General features: G+C 35.3%; 1 protein-coding gene across 6 annotated transcripts in view; it reads left to right on the top strand.

Moving 5' to 3' along the window:
• Positions 1–254: 254 nt before the first annotated feature.
• The window catches only part of LOC117106043 (sphingosine 1-phosphate receptor 1-like), a 22,836-nt gene continuing 4,461 nt past the window's right edge, over positions 255–18,629 (top strand). Inside the window, exon 1 of one of the 6 annotated variants that reach the window (XM_033247388.1) lies at positions 255–385. Coding sequence is in view for 1 of the 6 variants with exons in the window: in XM_033247384.1 (XP_033103275.1) it covers positions 274–306 (33 nt within the window). In the remaining 5 variants the exon portion in view is untranslated. Of the gene's footprint in view, positions 386–6,290; positions 6,420–11,290; positions 11,505–13,079; positions 13,241–14,789; positions 14,878–18,629 lie in introns of those variants that run through there. The other 5 variants (XM_033247384.1, XM_033247387.1, XM_033247385.1 and 2 more) reach the window with 5 other exon arrangements.

The following is an 18,629-nucleotide window of genomic DNA, read 5'->3' as shown; positions in this document are numbered from 1 at the left end:
CGCGTTACCATGGAAATAGAAATGTATAGTACTTAAGCAAGAAACTTCGTTGAAAAAACATATGTTTTTCAAGTACCGTACTGGTATATACTTAAGCAAAATAATTGATTGATTGACTTGCGAGTGAGCCTAAATCAGACAACAAGAAGGTCATCACTGCTTATAGAAGTTCATCAGTTTTTACCGTCCTGCTATAAAATGACGTGTGTGTAAATAAGAATCCATATAGCGCGTTTTGGCCTGCTGGGTATTATAAACTGCACTGATACATCAATGGTTGTTGGCGGAAATAGAAGTTTTCACAAAGTGAGTGGTGTCCATTTGTTACCGGTACTGTATCTTAGTAAGTTGGAGTCGGAAGCTGTGCCCGTCCTTTGTCTCTTAGGTAAGACACTATAGGCTAATACGTAGTATCTTTTCTCAAACGGGGTATACCGGTAGATAATGTGGTGACTAACGGATGCGCCGTCGCCATTGGATAATTGAGATAATGCATCAGCAGAGGTGAGATTTGTTCTCCTCCAGTAGAGTGATAGGGAAACCTTACGTCTAGTTTAATGCTGTAACATTGTGTATTTTTGCTTCATACCTAATATAGTTAATTAAAGCATGTACCTATAATACTAAAATATTATGATGTATCTGCTGCATTAATCTATTTAGGCTTACTCCTGTTACGACATATTGTGGTTATAGAAAAATCTTGTAAAACCACAATTATTATAGACCTAATGTTTGATGATAATTCTTATGGTAATTAAAGAGTTTAATTTTATCAATACTTCGAGTTCATCAGCGTTCAAGACAACCGTTTACCTCTACCGATACCATATATAACGATAGGTAAGAAGTGTATAATGTATTTCTTCCATGGCACATTCGTTATAGTTTGGAACGTAATACTCTGGTTTTTAAGGGGACGTCTTCTTTTGAAGGGAATACTTATACTTAAACAGTGACTTGAAACCACTGATGAAACCCAAGTAGACCCAAAGTTTATTTACCCAGGCCATGAATGGTTAACAGACAAAAACATCCCATTAAACAAATTCCTTAAAATTGCAAAACACTAGGGAGACTTTCTCGGTGTAACGAACGCGATATAGGCCTATACGGTAACAATGGTTCCTTCCAGGGAGTGTAGGAAGGTACATATTGGATATGTATATTGTACATAATTGTACAATAACACCAAATAAATATTATGGCTCCAGGGATTCAAAAGTAAATAAAAGCATTTTATTCTTATGCCATATGGTGCAACATGAAAATCTGCTATGTAGGAACGAAGTAAGATTTTGCTTAACAGCTATGCATCTTTTGAATGTTTAGATTTATCTTGTAGTCTAAAATGTAATGAAAATTGTGTTATTGGGGGAAAAAGCGGCGTAACCGCCCATTTTTACACCTCCCCCCCCCCAGTTTTTAAATATTCAAAAATCTGTATCTCATTCACCGTTGCTCAGTTTTTCGTCAAACAACTTTTTTCTGTCTTAGAAAAATCAGTTGTACAACATATCAAAATTTTTTTTTCCTCCGGAGCCTGACTTTAATACGGTACTTAGCCCCACACGACGTTTTACTCGCGGCTAGCCTTTACAAGTGGACCCGATATGCAAGCTGCTCATCATACCACTAATTAGTACAAAGCTCAATCCTTTATCTTATTAGTAGGCCGTTCATAAATCTGCAGAAGACCTAAGCTATAGAACAGCAGAACTTTAGTCTATGTTAATAAAAAAAAAAACAACTCCCTTATTCTATCCTTTGTAGGCCTAAATAACAAAGCTGGATACCATGGACCGGCAGGTTCAGTCCAAGTGTTTATCCAGCAGCAAGTTGTAATTGATTACTTCTATAAAACAATATTATATATAAAATATTATATTGTTATACCTTCATGATTATTCCTGCCGTATTGATAGGATATAGACATTATCGTCATGGCGGATCGATGCTAGTTTGCTATGACCCTTGAGGTGGCTAGAATATCTAACTAACCTAAAGTCAATCATGTAAACTTTAGACTCGAACTGGGCAAAATGAGTGTTTGTCTGCGCTTACTGAGAAAATATACATTTCACATTATTCACATTATGAAAACTGAGGAGCACCTACACTGTAAAAACAGCGTGGAGCATTTAAACGCAAAGCTCCACGCAATGTTGTCCCGTTTTTAAAAGCTAAACGTGTTTTGGTCCATCCTAATGTGTTTAGGTTTCTGATGTCAAACCTAAGCACATTTAATGCTAAACACGTCAAGATCCTAAATACATTAAGCGCGTTTAGCTTTTAAACGTGTCACCAAAAACGAGCCAACATTGCGTGGAGCTTTGTGTTTTTAAATGATCCACGCTATTTTTACAGTGAAGGAGGTTCAAAGTATTATTATCATTTTATAGGCCTACCTCCTTGGGGTCACGTTGAATGAGAATATCACACTTATAATAGAGCCACGAACCTCTACTGCCTGAGCACAGTGCCCACATTATATGACATTATTTTAGAGTATGTGTAGAAAATACTTAATTTTTGGCACGGCGGGTTCAAGAAAAAGCTATTTTTCTCAATACTCTACCGAAGTTCAGCAGTGACGTCATGTTACAGTAACTTAAACAAGCCAATTTTCCAAGGGTCCAAAATTTCCCCCGAGTTGCGGGAGTACCATGCATGTTTTAATTATCAATTGTCACATGGAATTCATTACCGACGTTTACCATGCGCAGCAAAACGAAGAATGAAGAAAAAAAATAGGCCTAAATAAGGAAGAAAGAAAAAAAAAAAATAAAGAAAGCAGAAAGGTTATTTAATCAGGTCTCCAGGAAGTGACTTCTTCCAATTTGGGATCCTGTCACTTTCAGGCAGACGAGGCAGGCAATACTGAAGCAACGATGCCGGTTTCATATGCACCCTTTCATACCAATCAAATACTGTTGTAATATTACCGTAATATAATGCATTTCTTGTATGAATGGATTATGTACGCCGTCATTCCATTTGGTAGTGTCGTTTGTATATATACAAAAGTTCTGTTCTATTCACCATCTGTGTACGGAGGCAATGCCGAGCTCCGTATGTGACGAGTAATCGGACGATTGGAAAGTTTTTACAGCAGTATAATTATTCTTACGATTTGGATTTAGTGAAATTTACAAATGATCATGTGGTAATCAATTCGTAGAAACCCTTTGATATGGTGAATTTGGAATCAAATATATGACACAGATATGATTAGGTGAACAGCAAGTTATTCGTACGATAGTGGATGGAATACATGAAGAAAATCACAATCATAGATAGTAGCAATTGCAAAAACATTTGATCAGGTGAATTTATAACGAAATCACGGAGACACAGATATGATTTAGATCAGTTTAAATGGAAAGGAAATCATTATATAAACTATAACGTCAATAACAGCATTTACATTTTACAATAGCAATCACGTGATTATTATTATTATTATTATTATTATTATTATTATTGAAGTTATATTTTAGTACTTTTCTCCAACAAGTTTCAAACGCAGCTGTAGGAATCATCAACGACAAAAGCATTTCCCGAGCTTTAGCACACATATTATCTTCAATTTGAAAAGCTGATCATAACCACACATATATTATTTTCCCCTGTTTAACTTAATCTTTGGTTTTCAAGCACAATGTTTATATTTTAACCTACGTCCCTATGTTAATAGATTTTCCTATAAACATCCGATCGGATTTGCATCCACTTATTTTTAAAGGACCTTTTCACTTGAAGCGATATTATTCCAAGAAAACCATGAGGTATTTCTTTCGCGGACACCGGAGCTTTGATATTAAGAATGTAATAAAGGGTCGAATTGTACAAGGCCTTACACTTTTTTAAAAATAAGAACACGTTTTATAAAAATTTAGAGGCTGAAATTGCTTAAAATATAAGAACAAATTGAGACTGAGGTAAAATGTAAAAAACAAAAAAAAAAAAAAACATTTTAAGCCCGATGTCGGCAAAAAAAAACAAAAAAAAAAAACACTGGGCCTGGGTAAAATTTTACTGGTTCTTATAAAATAGTACTTGCAAAGCTGCACCTAAATCGTAGTTTTTTACAACAACTTACTGTATCTGATCTAGCATAGATTCGTCAGCAGTATCTTGTTTCATCAAGCAATAAACTCTTGATGGTTTCAGTTCCGATCGCTAGTATTGATTTAGTATCTTTTTGTTAAAATCATTTATCTCATCCTTTGGATAGCTCAAAGATATTTACCCAGACTTCTCGTTTGATTTATTTCAGATGATAAATTATCTTCTGAATGTTTATGTTTTGCAGATTGGTATACTATATACTTTCAAACTTAAAAATAATGTTGTCAAATGTAGGCTACGTGGCATAATAGGAGCGTCCAATGGCCATGGCAATGTACATTTCCTTGATATTGAAGGTTGCTGACATACAGAAAATTCGAAGTATCTTAAAGCACTTAAAGATTAATGAAACTCCACTGAATGCGTCATTGCTTTGACGTGATCAGCATCTGTACTAAGTATGTTTGAAATTTTAATCCACAAATGAGGATATTATTATGGTTTCCTCATTTACAGGATGAAACAATATTTGTGGACTCTACAAATGTGAGCAGTTTATCTCAGAGTTTACAAATCAATTTTTCAGAAAAAATGTATTAAATACTCCAATAAGGTAACTATAGGTACCTCCTTGATTACCTGTAGTAATTTGAAACTTTATGTCCGCAAGGGAATTGTGCACTCTGAAGATTATCATTATCACTATGATCAATTTTAATTGTCAGTTTAAGCTCCATATGGGAGTTCCTTCGTCCGACGCAAATCCAAGATCAGATGTTTTGCACCCGACATGGAATCTAAAATGGAGGTTTCAGAGATAAGACCAGTGGCGTAGCTACGGGCATTGCAGCCAGTGAAGCACTGGGGCCCAGGGCTATTGGGGGCAAATTCATAAATAGACCTAAAATAATTATTTCAAGTAATTTCCAACTTAATATTTTTGAAGAAGAAAAACGACCAGTGGGCCCTTCAATAATATTCGGTTTTCAGAGAAATACTTATTGATTACTGTGTTGATTTCAAATGTGGTGTATTCAAGGGTTCCCCAGCCGGCCCGGCCCCAAACAATTTACTATAGCAGAACTATAGCAGAACAATCCCCTATATTGTTGAAGTCAGGCGGGAAGAAATTTTTGATATGTGTACAACTGATTTTCCTAAGACACGAGAAGCTTATTTGACTAACAACTTATGAGCGGTTAACGAGATACAGATTTTTGAATATTTAATAACTTGGGGAAAAGGTGGAAAAAAGGGTGGTTACTTCCCCTTTTCCCTCAGTTTTTTAAATATTAAAAAAATTGTATCCTGACTGATTGATTGTTTCCAAGTTTACTTCAAAATGTGCCTTTTGTGTCTTAGAAAAATCAGTGTACAGCATACAAAAAGAAATCCTCCTGAGCTTGGCTTTAAAACCAAGTATTAGATTTCTAGTTAAGGCTTAATTTAGCTATTGATCCACTTCCCAATTCGCGTACAGTAGGTCCAATCATGGAGAAATTAATTAATTAAGTTCCATAGAGGAACTAATTTATCAACGTCTAACGTTGTTATAATGTTTTTTGAAGACAACATAAATGGAATTACTATTTATCTGTAATAACAAGTAATGGCATGTATCCAAAAGTGGCAATGACTGTTTTTTTTTATAGACGATTTATGACACTTTCTAGTCCATTTGGACATGCAAATTACCTGCAATAGGCCTACGGTATATATTATGCAAATTAGTTTCGATTTCGAATTTCCAAAAATGTATATTCTCTTGTGTTACTGAGGGCGTTGTTATAGTTACAATAGTTCCATTTTATGGATTGCCGATGTAATCTACAAGAATATATATTTATGAAGTGATAGGCTATTCAAATAATTTGTTCGCATTTAATAATACAAATAAACTTTAAGCGTACCGTATATACTATTGTAATTGTCTGTTTTACAGATTTTATCAAATTAAAGTAAAATTCAAATTCTGTTTTGCTACTAAAGCCATCGTGGCATGTAAGCATGTAAATCACCGACAAAAATGGTAGAACAGTGGAACAACAAAGTAACAATGCGATCAACAGGATAAACGTGTGACAAAGTCGAAAGGCATTAATTAGAACAACTATACAGGACGGTGATAAAGAACAAAAGATCACAAGCATGGGACGCTTGATTTAAGGTCAGAAATTTAAAAAAAAAAAAAAGGTTGTGCCTATTCAGAAAGGGATACAATAAAAACGGGCTGGCCAATGTGGAGAACTATGAAATTTGAGTGGTAGCCAGAAGACTGGAGAACAGTCCTTGGGCTTGGTGTATAGACTAGACTAAAGAGAGAAGAGGATATATAGGCCTAGGAGTAGGTAAGATTGGTTAACATACAATGGATGAGATGCGAGTAAGAGAGTGTTCCATCGTGAATTCGTGCTGTCGATAATTCTGATGTATGATATTCGGCGAACTGACCGGGCAAATTGGACTCGGCAATCTGGGATTCGACACACTGGGTTTTGACAATCTGGCCTAGATCTAATCCTCCATGATCTAATGCACAACGGGTAGGAACGATCCACTCCTAAGGACCAACCCGCATACCCACATCCTAACCTAATTCTGCATTGTGGCACGTCGAAATGCTTGTTTAAACTGTCTTACCCATTTAACCTTAATGACTTAACTCACCCAGAGCCCCTTAAAGAATGTCATAAACTAGGGTAATGCTATCTATCTGCATACGTTTAAAGATATAATGGTTTTCTTAACACGTTTGTGTGAGTAGATATTCTTACCGAGATAATAATAACTACGGTACCGTAATAGGCACTACGTGATTTTTTGACTATTCCCCTTTCGGTGCCGGCTTTATTACTAATATATACCGTGAATGAGAACTTTTCTCAATATGAGTTCTAACAACGAAATGCAGTTACATGTATTAGGCCTATATCCTTTCAAATTCTGTAAATTATTTGTCATTATTATTTCTCTCTTTCCTTCTCATGCAGTGCAGTATACTTCTGTATGTTTCATCCTTGTCTATTGTAGCAATACTATAACTTTATTATTAAGACTATCTATTTTACGTATAGGCTTATATTAACTGTTGGAAATTATGCATTGCAAAATTGGTTTTTGTCTTTGGTTTTCGTTATAGGCATACATTGTCTAAATGATTTCAACAGAAGCTTCTGTTCAAAACACTTTCTGAGAATCGTTAATCAAGAATTTGGCTCCATGGAATTGGCAATCACACATCGGTAAATGAGCGTGTGTGCAAATAGCAAAGAATAATACCGTTTGATGGTACAAGTAAAAATCTATAGCAATGATTTAGTAACGAGTGTGAATGAGCATGTTTACCATTAACCGTTTTAGGTATAATCTCGAGAGCAGCACTGGGGCAGTTGTTGGAAGAAAGACTAACTGATATCCTATGGATTGATGGCACGCCCACAATTTTATTTGTATAAGTATTTGACTTTGAATGTCACGTGGACATCATTAAACTAATTAAATTCTTATTACACCGAAATACATTGGTTTCGGATTTCTTTCGTACAGTATTAATATGTTTACTTACGACTTAATACCATGATAAATCTGTTAATGTATTCTATTAATATATTTTATGTTTGGCGGTCGTATGGTGTTTCATCAGGAATTCGGCAAACTATTATTCAGAAGGCATGAAGGTTTCCTTGTACTAAGGCTCTGGCCTACGGGTAGTTTTTTTTTTCCCCAAAATAAGCGGAGACAACGTCAACTCAGTTATGTTTGGCAAGCCGATGCAATGTATAATGTTTGATGACAATGTAAAGTAATATAATCCTATAATTAGGCCTATATATAAATGTTATACAGAGTACCACAGTCGTGTCGTCACGACGCCAGGCGGTGCTCTCTTGTCAACAGACGTAGGTTACTGTTCATTATATCATAGGTTCTAATATTTTACCATCAAAATGTACTAAAAACACAAAAGCTCGCATTATATTATTATCGATCACACATTTATTCATCAATTAAAATTTACAAAGAAAAAGTAAGATACATCTTAATAATACGTTTGAATTAGGATTAATGGTTTGTCAGTAAAGAAAATGGCGTCGTTGAACGCTTTTTGCAACATAGCAACGGACGGACGTGGACGTAACACTGTAGTACTCTATAGGAAGATGTGATTGCTAGTGTTAACAAGTTTCCCTATTCGGGACGCCTTTACCAGACCACTAGGCTGCGTTTGCAATGCAAATCCACTTTGAAGCAACTGATTTTCAAACTGCCCATTCGTAATGGAATAGCGCTAGCTATTGATTTACAGAAAATTATCATTATAAGGCCCTGTCTCTTATACACATCTAGATGTGTATAAGAGACAGTATATACACCGATTGAACATAGGCCTATATAAACAAATACGTCTCATTATAATATGAATTGGTATTGTTGTTTGAATTATGCCAAAGCCTCTTTACAAGTAACATTATCTCCTGATCATTAGATTAAATACATATTATGGAACATTATTTTTATCTCCCTAAGGAACATCCGACGTAGCAGGGGTAATTATCCTGTTAGAAAAGAGATAAAAGTTAGTTAGAGTTACATCGAAGGGTTCGAACCTTCAACTTAGTTTTTAAAGCCCGAGAATGGCAACCACTACATGGAGCTATTTTAAAGTTGGTAGAACACACTCTTTTTCGGAATATAAGAGAAAAAGTCATGTGTGTCGCCAGGTGACCTCCGTAACGGATGGTTTCAGCCGACTATATACAGTGTAAGCCGTAAAGCTAACATGTGTAAGCCGTCAAGCTAACATGTGTCGTGATTCTTTGGCTAACACTATAACAACTCCCTGGGCTAAGTTTCTATTTCATGCTCAACAGTTGGTATTCCGATCAAGGAATCCAAAACCGTGGCCCCTACAGCAGTTATAACCATATTTGGCATTGAGGTAGTTCCTTGATGGAGTACAGTTGCCCCTACCTAAGATAGACAAAGTCAAGTCTAAACTCACGTATTTTCTATGGCTAAATGTACAGTTACGTGAAATGCAGTCGTTGATAGAAGTGCTTAACTTTGCTTGTTCTGTAGTTGTTCCCGGGAGAACCTTCCTTCGTCGCCTTATAAACCTCAGACACCCATCTTTCTATATTAGATTGAAAAAAGAAGTTAAAGCGGATCTTGTCATGTGACTTCACTTCATTGACAACTTTAATGGGAAGGCGTTGATTCTTGAGGAGTCTTGGAGTCTTTCGTCAACATTTCGACTTTTCACTGATGCGTCTGGTTCTTTAGATGTGCTGCTGTTTTCGGCACACATTGGTTTGCTCTAGCGTTCGCCCGAGGAATTCAACCACCACCATATTGCCCAAAAAGAACTATTTCCTATAGTGCTCGCTATCGAGACCTGTGCCCGACCTTAAATCAGCAAGCGTATACCTCTTCAGGTCCGACAATCAGGCTGTCGTGACGATTATAAATAAGATGACAGCAACAGACCCCACTCTCTTATACTATTACGCCGGTTAGTGCTGTCCTGTTTACGATTTAATATTCTTTTTAAGGTTAATACCCAGAAGGGGATTGGCGGATCTGCTGTTCAGATTTCGTTTCGGGAAAGCCAAGGCGTTGTTCCCAACAATTGACCCTGTTCAGACACCAGTACGTGGCACTCACGTCCATATCTAAACCCATGTTATCCTATATGTCGAGCATTTGGCTCCATATAATTCCCCGTTCGTCACATGTCCATATTTCTCCCGCTTCCCTCATTGTTGTCTGGGCTTTCGGCGTATTTCATCCACTTTTAAGCGAATACCTATCTATATACTACGGTATTGTGTTAATTATGTATTGTACAATTTTAATTAAATTTATGTTATATATTTTGTATGCATTATGTCATATAAACTTTGGGGGGTCAGCCAATATTTAACACAACGTATATATTTTGTAATTTCTGTAATTTTTATTTTGTATGTATCTTTCATTTATTCACCATAAAAATGACAATTTTATCCGATTAATGTGTATTGCGTTGTTTGCTTGTGTGGCTTAGTGGGTTCTGTGTTGGAGAAGCCTTGGGACACAAAAACATTGCGATCTTATAATCGCCAGGCCCAGCTCCACTTCCATGTCTAGACCACGTTAAACCTCGCACGTTTCTGCATTAAAAAAATGATAGTTATGTTTTCCTTGAGCGCCTGGGCAAATACTTTAGTCTGCTCATGTAAATAATAAGTCAAGAGTATCACTCTGTCATGTTGACATTTATCTGCCGAGAAGTTCTAAATATATTGACATGAAAAGGCTATCGGTAGGCCTACTTATTAGATTACGTTTACCTAGGAAAACCTCTAAAAAAAACCCTAAATCTCTCCCAGTAAATATTTAGTTTTGTTGCAATGACTAGAATGATAAATACCGTAGATCAACTAGTACAGTATAATTTAAATGACCAAACGATCAACGCATTCCCCTTTGATTAAAAGTTTTTTAATCATTATATAGGCCTATCATTGCAAATATGTAACCGTCTGTATTCTGTATTCATTAATTTATAGACATGAGCCATGTTATCCTACACCATACTGCCACTCACGAAACTATTCCATCATACCAGTGTAAGCTAATAAACAAACAATAATAATAACAACAACAACAACAATAATAATAATAATAACAATAATAATAATAATAATAATAATAATAATAATAACAATAATACTAATACTACTACTACTACTAATAATAATAATAATATTATTATTATTAGTAATGATAATAAAAAATAATAATAACAATGCCAACAATAAATAATAATAATGATAGTATTAATAATAATAATAATGAGGGTAATGATGATAATAATAATAAGGATTATGCCGATGATTTAGATAATAATGATGAGGATAATAATAATATTATTACAGTTATTTAGTTTATATTATTAGTATTAATATAATACTATACATCATGTATAAAAGTATTTTATTATAATTGGTATTTGGTGAAATACAGCATAATGACATAGACCTAATATCTTAGTATTAGATGGTTAATTTATTAATATATCCATTTGTACAAAAACTAATTAGAGTTCATGGCTATATCTATAGTTCCGATTCCGAGTAGCCAATGAAACGGCTTCATAAAAACGTCATTACATTATGAACATCCATATACACGCAGGGACTGTGTAAACTTACTTCAATTCAAACAGATAGTTACCACAGGGAGTCAGTGAATATACAGCCAGTTAGTGAGCTTTACTAGATAATACAGTGCTGTATAAAGAAATCAATTCATATTAACCGTTGTCAATCGATAAAGTAAACCGCCTGGAAAAGACGCTACATACATACTTGTATGTTATCAAATCTTCTGTATACGCAAAGATTTCATTCATTTCGACAATACAGATACATATATCGGGTTAATAGTCGGTGAGTTAAAAGTTGCATTGTGCTTTTTGTAGTTGCGTAAGTTGGAGATTAATTATGTGAATGTATATGTGTGTTTATGTGTATTGTGTATGCATATGCATTATTTACAACGTATGCGTGTATATGCTTTGCATGTACATAATTTTTGTTTCAACGACTGATATATTTACACGTGATATATATATATATATCTGTCTCTTATACACATCTAGATGTGTATAAGAAGATATAAGAGAGAGGGGAGGGGGAGGGTGGGGGAGGGGCTCTTAACAAATTTGGTTGCTATAGATTTGCTACCACTGCACGGGACGAATACAATTTAAAGTTTGTGGAGTCCATATCCACCCCATACCCACCATGGTTTTGTGAACAACTTTTTTTGGCACAAGATTTAAAGTTAGCATGGTGATAGAGTCTATAACCTCCTCTGAGGTGAGTATTTTTTCACATTTTGGAATGTGGCACCTCTGGATGCTATGGAAAAGCACTGCCTGACAAACCTGTAGAGCCTCTAACCTCTCCGTCCAACATCGGCAGACACAAGATTAAAGTTAGTGGGGAATTCTTACCCACCTCAGCCCCACCATGGTTGGGGCTGAGGTGAGCAAAATTTTAATACCTATAATAATTACTTAAATAAGGATTGTCTAAAAGGTTGAAATGTACACTATAGGTAATACAAAAACATGCGCATGACACAGTTTTGTTTTGAATATAAGATTAAAAAGACAACGTGATGCGAACATTAATAATACTGTAATTCCACTTTTCTTCAGTTTTCTTCTTTCATTCGTTTAAGATGACTGCGCCACGTGTGCTGCAACTGATGTAAAAATGAAATGTCAAATAACTATTATTATTATTATTATTATTATTATTATTATTATTATTATTATTATTATTATTATTATTATTATTATTATTATTATTATACCGTTTTTGTATTCGAGGCAAATATCATGAATTATAGGCCAATTTAATATCACTGTATGCGGTACCGTATGTAATTTTGTTAAATGTCACATATTGTTGCAGCGATAATGCAGGTAAACATAACCTTTACTTATGTCAACAATAATAATCTCAAATACCGATTTTTCCTATTGTTATTCTAAATATAATTGCATCGTACATTATATATTTTCAAAACACATTGTATATGTGTACTTGTATACTTCCTTATTTCTATTCACTTATTCAATTATTAGACCAATATTATAAATATTGGATATAATGTTAATTAAATATTAATAAGGAACCAACAAAATCTAGGAGACTCAAATTAATACAATTTATACGGAACTTGTCATTATGTTATTATTGTCGTCATATGTCATATGTTATCATTAGTTTTTATATTATGCCTTTTATATTGTTATTATTTAATATTATTTTTATTATTGTTAGGCCCCTACATGGATGTAAACGAAAAATGAATAACAAAGGCAACAATTTAAAACACTTTGAAAGTGGATTTCATGATAACATATTTTTGTGAATGAAACAACCTGTCCAGGGGGAATGCCCTAACTAATCCATGCGTATAATTCTATTGATGATTTGAACACATGTGAACAAAACGTGTTATCAAATGAAAATGTCGGAAGCATTTTCTAGGACCAAATTCTAATGCCAATCACAGATACCCCAGCGCGCAATAGGCCTACTGCATGTAGAGAACGAAGACTCGAAAATGTAGGCCTACTACGCTTCAGATGTCTGCCGTATCTTAAAGAGTAGGTTAAAATTTAAATTTTCTTGGCTCATTTTGGGTTTTATAATCAGGTTTGTGTTTAATAGGTTTTATTTGTGCGTGAGTGTTTACGTTGTGCGTGTGTTGTACGATCCCAGTCAGCCTTGTATATACTTGATTGTTGGAGAATGTAGAGTAGGCCTAGAAGTTATGACAAAGTTGAGTCTATCAATACGCTTTAGCTATTTTTCCAAATTTAGGAAGTCATATCAATATATTATAGAGTAGATACGGTCTATGAAGCAATTATACGAAGATGCAGGGCACACGGTCTTCTTGGAGACTGGCGAAAGCATCAAATTATTAAAACGGGTTAATAAAACAACAGCACAAATAGATTAACAGGTCCATAGAAAATGACATTTTTCTCAAGCATTCAATGGTGATATTAAGAAAACCAGAAAACCAATCATAAACATTAGTGTCGTCGTCGACTTGAATTTTATAATTAAGGAATCTGAGATATCTACGGTACCATAGGGAGGTGCTATACATATTTTGCACGGTTTAAGATTCTTCTGTACATTCTCGCTCGAGATAGGATGCGCTCAGTTTCCTAATACTCCATAAAATGATCAGACAACCTTTATTGTCGTAACACAAAGAGGCTGTCATGACAATATTTTATCTTTGTTTTAGTAGCTAGAACTTTTTTTACCGAAAAAGATGACAATTGCATGTCATGCATCTCAACTAAATCATTAGTCTACCAGAGTCTACTATATGACCGGATCTCAGCATCTATGTTTTTTTATCATTTTTTAAATAAAAAATCGCCGATTGTTGTTAATTTTACAGTGTTAATGCCTGTTTATACTTCAACGATAACGATAAAAAAGCTAAAAAGCAATCAGTTCATATAGAAAATAAAAGAAATAAGAAAAGTTTTTACACTAGAACGATTCGATAACAACTTATCAGTTAGGCCTGCGATAACAACATAATTTGACAAATCAAATCAGATGACGGTCATCATCAAGAAAAAACATTAAAATCGTTGTAGTAGCAACGATTTTATCGTTTGTCCATGATTATGACGTCATCTGATTTGATTTTTTTTAAATAATTTGTTACTGCATACACGATAAATCGGTATAGAATCGTCCTAGTGTAAAAACTTCTCTTATTTCTTTTGTTTGCTATATGAACAATCGCTTTTTAGCATTTTTATCGTTATCGTTGAAGTGTAAACAGGCCTTAAAGAGTCACATTTGGGGACCTTTTGTCGTTTTTCAGCTCCACACTCACACTAATTAATTAATTGTTAATTACACATAGTAATCACTCACACGAACACTACTAACAATATTTTTGCTAATAAATGTATGGTAGTCGCAGCAGGTCTATCAAATAATTGCAACACAGCATCAGCTGAATAATATGATGAGGCCACAATTAACAGTTGATTTATCATTGAATAATTGAGCTCTTGGTTATGGCTAGCCAGGAATCTTCCCCGTATCAAATGACTTGTACTATACTATGGCCTCGATAGTATATCACTAACTAATTTTAATTGCAGCGAATTAACAAACATATCCTAGTGACAGAATGAGAAAAAAAAATCGATGCTACCATAAGTGTGCGAGTTAACAAATTTGAATAGCTAAAAAAGTACCGGTAAGTAAAGCAATATTATAGATCCGAATGCGGGTGTTTGTCATGGCAACGAACGATCTCGGGACATTAAAGGATATGACATGGTATTAGCTATGTTCCCACACACGGCAGCTAACGGTTAGCAGGATCCGGATCCTGCTAACCGTTAGCTGCCGTGTGTCATGCGAGAAAATCCCGATCCGGATACCAACAATATGATGATCGAATCACTGGCCAATAAGAAACTGGAAATTGTAAACGCGTACGTGTGATTGGTTGATGATAGAAACGCCCTTAACTTGCTAACCGATAGCGCTTGCTAACCGTTAGCGTATCCGGGTACCGCTAACCGATCGGGCGTTCTCACGCAGGTGCTAACGGTTAGCGCTAACGGTTAGCTCCCGATCCGGATACTAGGGCTCTCGTGAGAACCAGAGATTGACATTCTACGGGCCGCGTGCCCCTGTAGTTCGCTGATCGTCACAAAAACCATAGCAACCAAACCATAGCCTGTGACGAAATACCCACGCGCGTGTCAGTTGTCATGATAATCGCTCGTCGTGTAGTGGTTACCGTACTCGCGCGAATAAGCGCCCCTATCGAATAAGCGCCCCACATAACGAGAAATTTCCTTAAGCGCCCCGTTTGAATAAGCGCCCCCTTCTAATTTTAATAAATGCCCCCTCAATAACCCAATCAATCCTGGGACTGTGGATGTTGGCATGATTTGAGGTGTGGAGTGGAATCACATTCTCCTTTAGTCAATATCAAAGTGAGGATATTTATCTTTGACAGAATGATGAGAGCTCCCTGGACAGACAGTATATTCCCAACTTTCATCTTCGTTCATTTGTCTATAGCCTAGTCCTATTACTCCTTTTCCGACAATTAGCACTTTTAACACATTCTCATCTAAGTTTTCAAGAAAACCTGCAATGATCATGCCGTCCTGCTATTCTCAATCGACCGATGGCGAACAAGCTAACCACCACCACTAATTTCATCTGCTATTCTGCTGTTATGTAATACTGTACTCACAACAATCTTGTCATGACAAGCCATGCTCTCTGGACGATTATCTTTTCCGCCGCAGCATCATTCGTAATTTGCGGTTTCCGGATGTCCTTATTTAATCGTTTTTCATTCAAAATGTGCCTCTTGGATTTAATAAGTTCTCATAAGAACCCCTCGATTTTCATCTATTTCCATAAGCGCCCCCTCAATTTTCACTCTGTTTTTATAAGCGCCCCGTTCGAATAAGCGCCCCGTTTGAATAAGCGCCCCTCAAAAAGTGCAAAAAATATTTTAAGCGCCCGGGCGCTTATTCGCGCGAGTACGGTACTCTGCTGAGGTCTAATGAATTTTTCATTAACATTAGACTGCAATTTCGTTATTTCAATTCAACACCAATTTTACGGATGAGGTGGTGTCCGGAGGTTCATGAGACTCACTTGGCAGAAAAAAAAAAAAAATTCTGTATTAACTTAAATGTCCGTTTTGTGCACCTTGTCAAAATCACAGTCTAATTTTATATAAGAAAATAATTTTTTTTTTTCTATCGTAAATTTTCATTTGCTATAAATTTTCATTTCACAAAATCAAATTGTAGTTTATAGATACACTTTAGCTGGTCAAACGAAATCAGATGTAACAGACATTGCGAAGTACCCAAAATTAATAAAATAGTAACTAACACCATAAAACGTATGGCACGCATAGACTAATAGTTGACGGTTGTACTCGCAACCATCTCGCAACTAGGTGGATTGTCGATGCCACAGTAAAGATCAGAGGGCTGTTACGCACGCGCTATGTTCGCAAGCGGAGATGTGCGTCCTTTTGTTGAATTGCCTTGATTTTATTTTATCATGGAGGTATTGATTTTATCAATGTGTTTTCTTTAAGCGAATGTAAAAAATGAATATATTCTGGGTTTATTGGATTTATAAACTCCCCCGTTTAATTGGAAAACATTTATTATTTTTGATTTTTTGATTAACCATTACTGATACCGTATAGTTTATGTAAATTATAGAAGGCCTACATATCTTAAATAGAGGTCGGAGCGTGCAATGGAATAAATAGAATGGAACAGAAATATCATAGTATGTAATTGAACTAAATTTCACGAATGACGCAATTATATCATGGACTTTTTGTTATTAAAGACGTAATTGTATGTAACGTGAGGCCACCAATGAAATGACATGTCTTATTTTTGTGCTCAAAATTTGATATACCTCGTTATCAACATGATTTGCAATTATCAGCTGGTAGAAAACAGTAAGTTTGTTCCTTGAAGAAAATGAATAGGCCTAAGCACAAAACAGCCATGTCTGTTACGTTGCTCATAACAGAATAAAATGCCCTCGACTTTGGGTCCATGTTTTGCTTATTATGAAAATCTAATTTAAGAATTCAACTTCTTGACAACAGTAGTGATATATGATAGGAAATCAGTCGAATCTCCACTAGGTTTAATAACATTAGTTGATGTTAACAGATGTATGTTAATAAAATTTATTATTCAACATATTGTTAATACTGCGGTGCTGACGTTATGATTGATTTATTATATTCCTAATTAATGTCTAAGGTACTGTCAACAGAGCGGTCAATTCCTCATGTCATACTCTTGTGTCTATGTGACTCACTTTAGGGTTTCCTGGAAGCTCTTGTAAGACGTAGAAGAGACAATTTATTCCATAATTTAGTGGTTCGTGGGATATTTCAAAGTAACAATTATTAAAGAATATACATGACGTGGGTGTTGACACTACGTAACCCGGACTTCAAACCCCGGATACAAACCGTGCATACAGACCTCGAAAGCTGGATATATTTGAACTTTTTGCAACAATAATAACGCGCAGTTCTCGTATGGCCAGACGTTTCGGCAGTCTCCCTTTTCGAATGAAACAGTATGTTGATAAAATTCATTCACATGCAAGAATGATTTAGCTCCAAGGCGATTTTCCCACTTAGACTTCTTCTGTTCCGACAGATTCCAGTTTTATTAGTGTCATTACAGATTACAGAAACGAACTCCGAAGCATAAAAAATCGTACAAAATCTGATTCAGCCTTGGTACCGTATTATGTTTCCATAGATTAGTACTTGTATTAATGTAGGTGATATCGATAATGTTAATTAAAGATATCGAATGATTTGGCGTTAATTACACATAGTAATCACTTACTTATGAATAATAAATCGATACTGATATTATACATTTCGCCAGGGAATAGAAAACGTTTTATTGTATACAATTTTGGTTGACACACTGGTGAGTGGTATTAATCATAAGAAGCCTTATTTTGTGTATTGCATTCATGTTGAAATAATTTGTTTAACAGGGTGGCAGGATCAATGTATTTTTTCTTGAAAACTCAGATGCTGTCTCTTATACACATCTAGATGTTCATCTGCCTGCACTTTATCACAAAACATAAATCCATTTCCCTGATGTTTCTAGCAATCAAAATAGAGCATGAATATGCTAATTAGGTAGCTTCGAACCAAACAACAAACACATCGCGTTTCACGTAAAAAAACGAGAAAACAAAGTTCGAAAGCTTTCTAAATCAGCTTTTTTGTAAGAAGATGAAATGTTTTAATCTTGATATTTAGGACTACCATTATTAAATGTTATTTTCCATAGGCCTCTTTTGTATTCCAATTTATATGTTTATAATTTAGCTGACTCTGAGAGTCTCACTACGTGCAGAATATGGCGCACTGATATCCCATGTAGGCACAACAAGCGAGTGAGC

This window comes from Anneissia japonica, unplaced genomic scaffold (genome assembly GCF_011630105.1).
Source record: "Anneissia japonica isolate Jap-2015-1 unplaced genomic scaffold, ASM1163010v1 scaffold284860_len1800451_cov186, whole genome shotgun sequence".
Lineage (NCBI taxonomy): Eukaryota > Metazoa > Echinodermata > Crinoidea > Comatulida > Comatulidae > Anneissia > Anneissia japonica.
The sequence above is the reverse complement of the archived record's forward strand: the minus strand, read 5'-3'. Positions and strand labels throughout refer to the sequence as shown.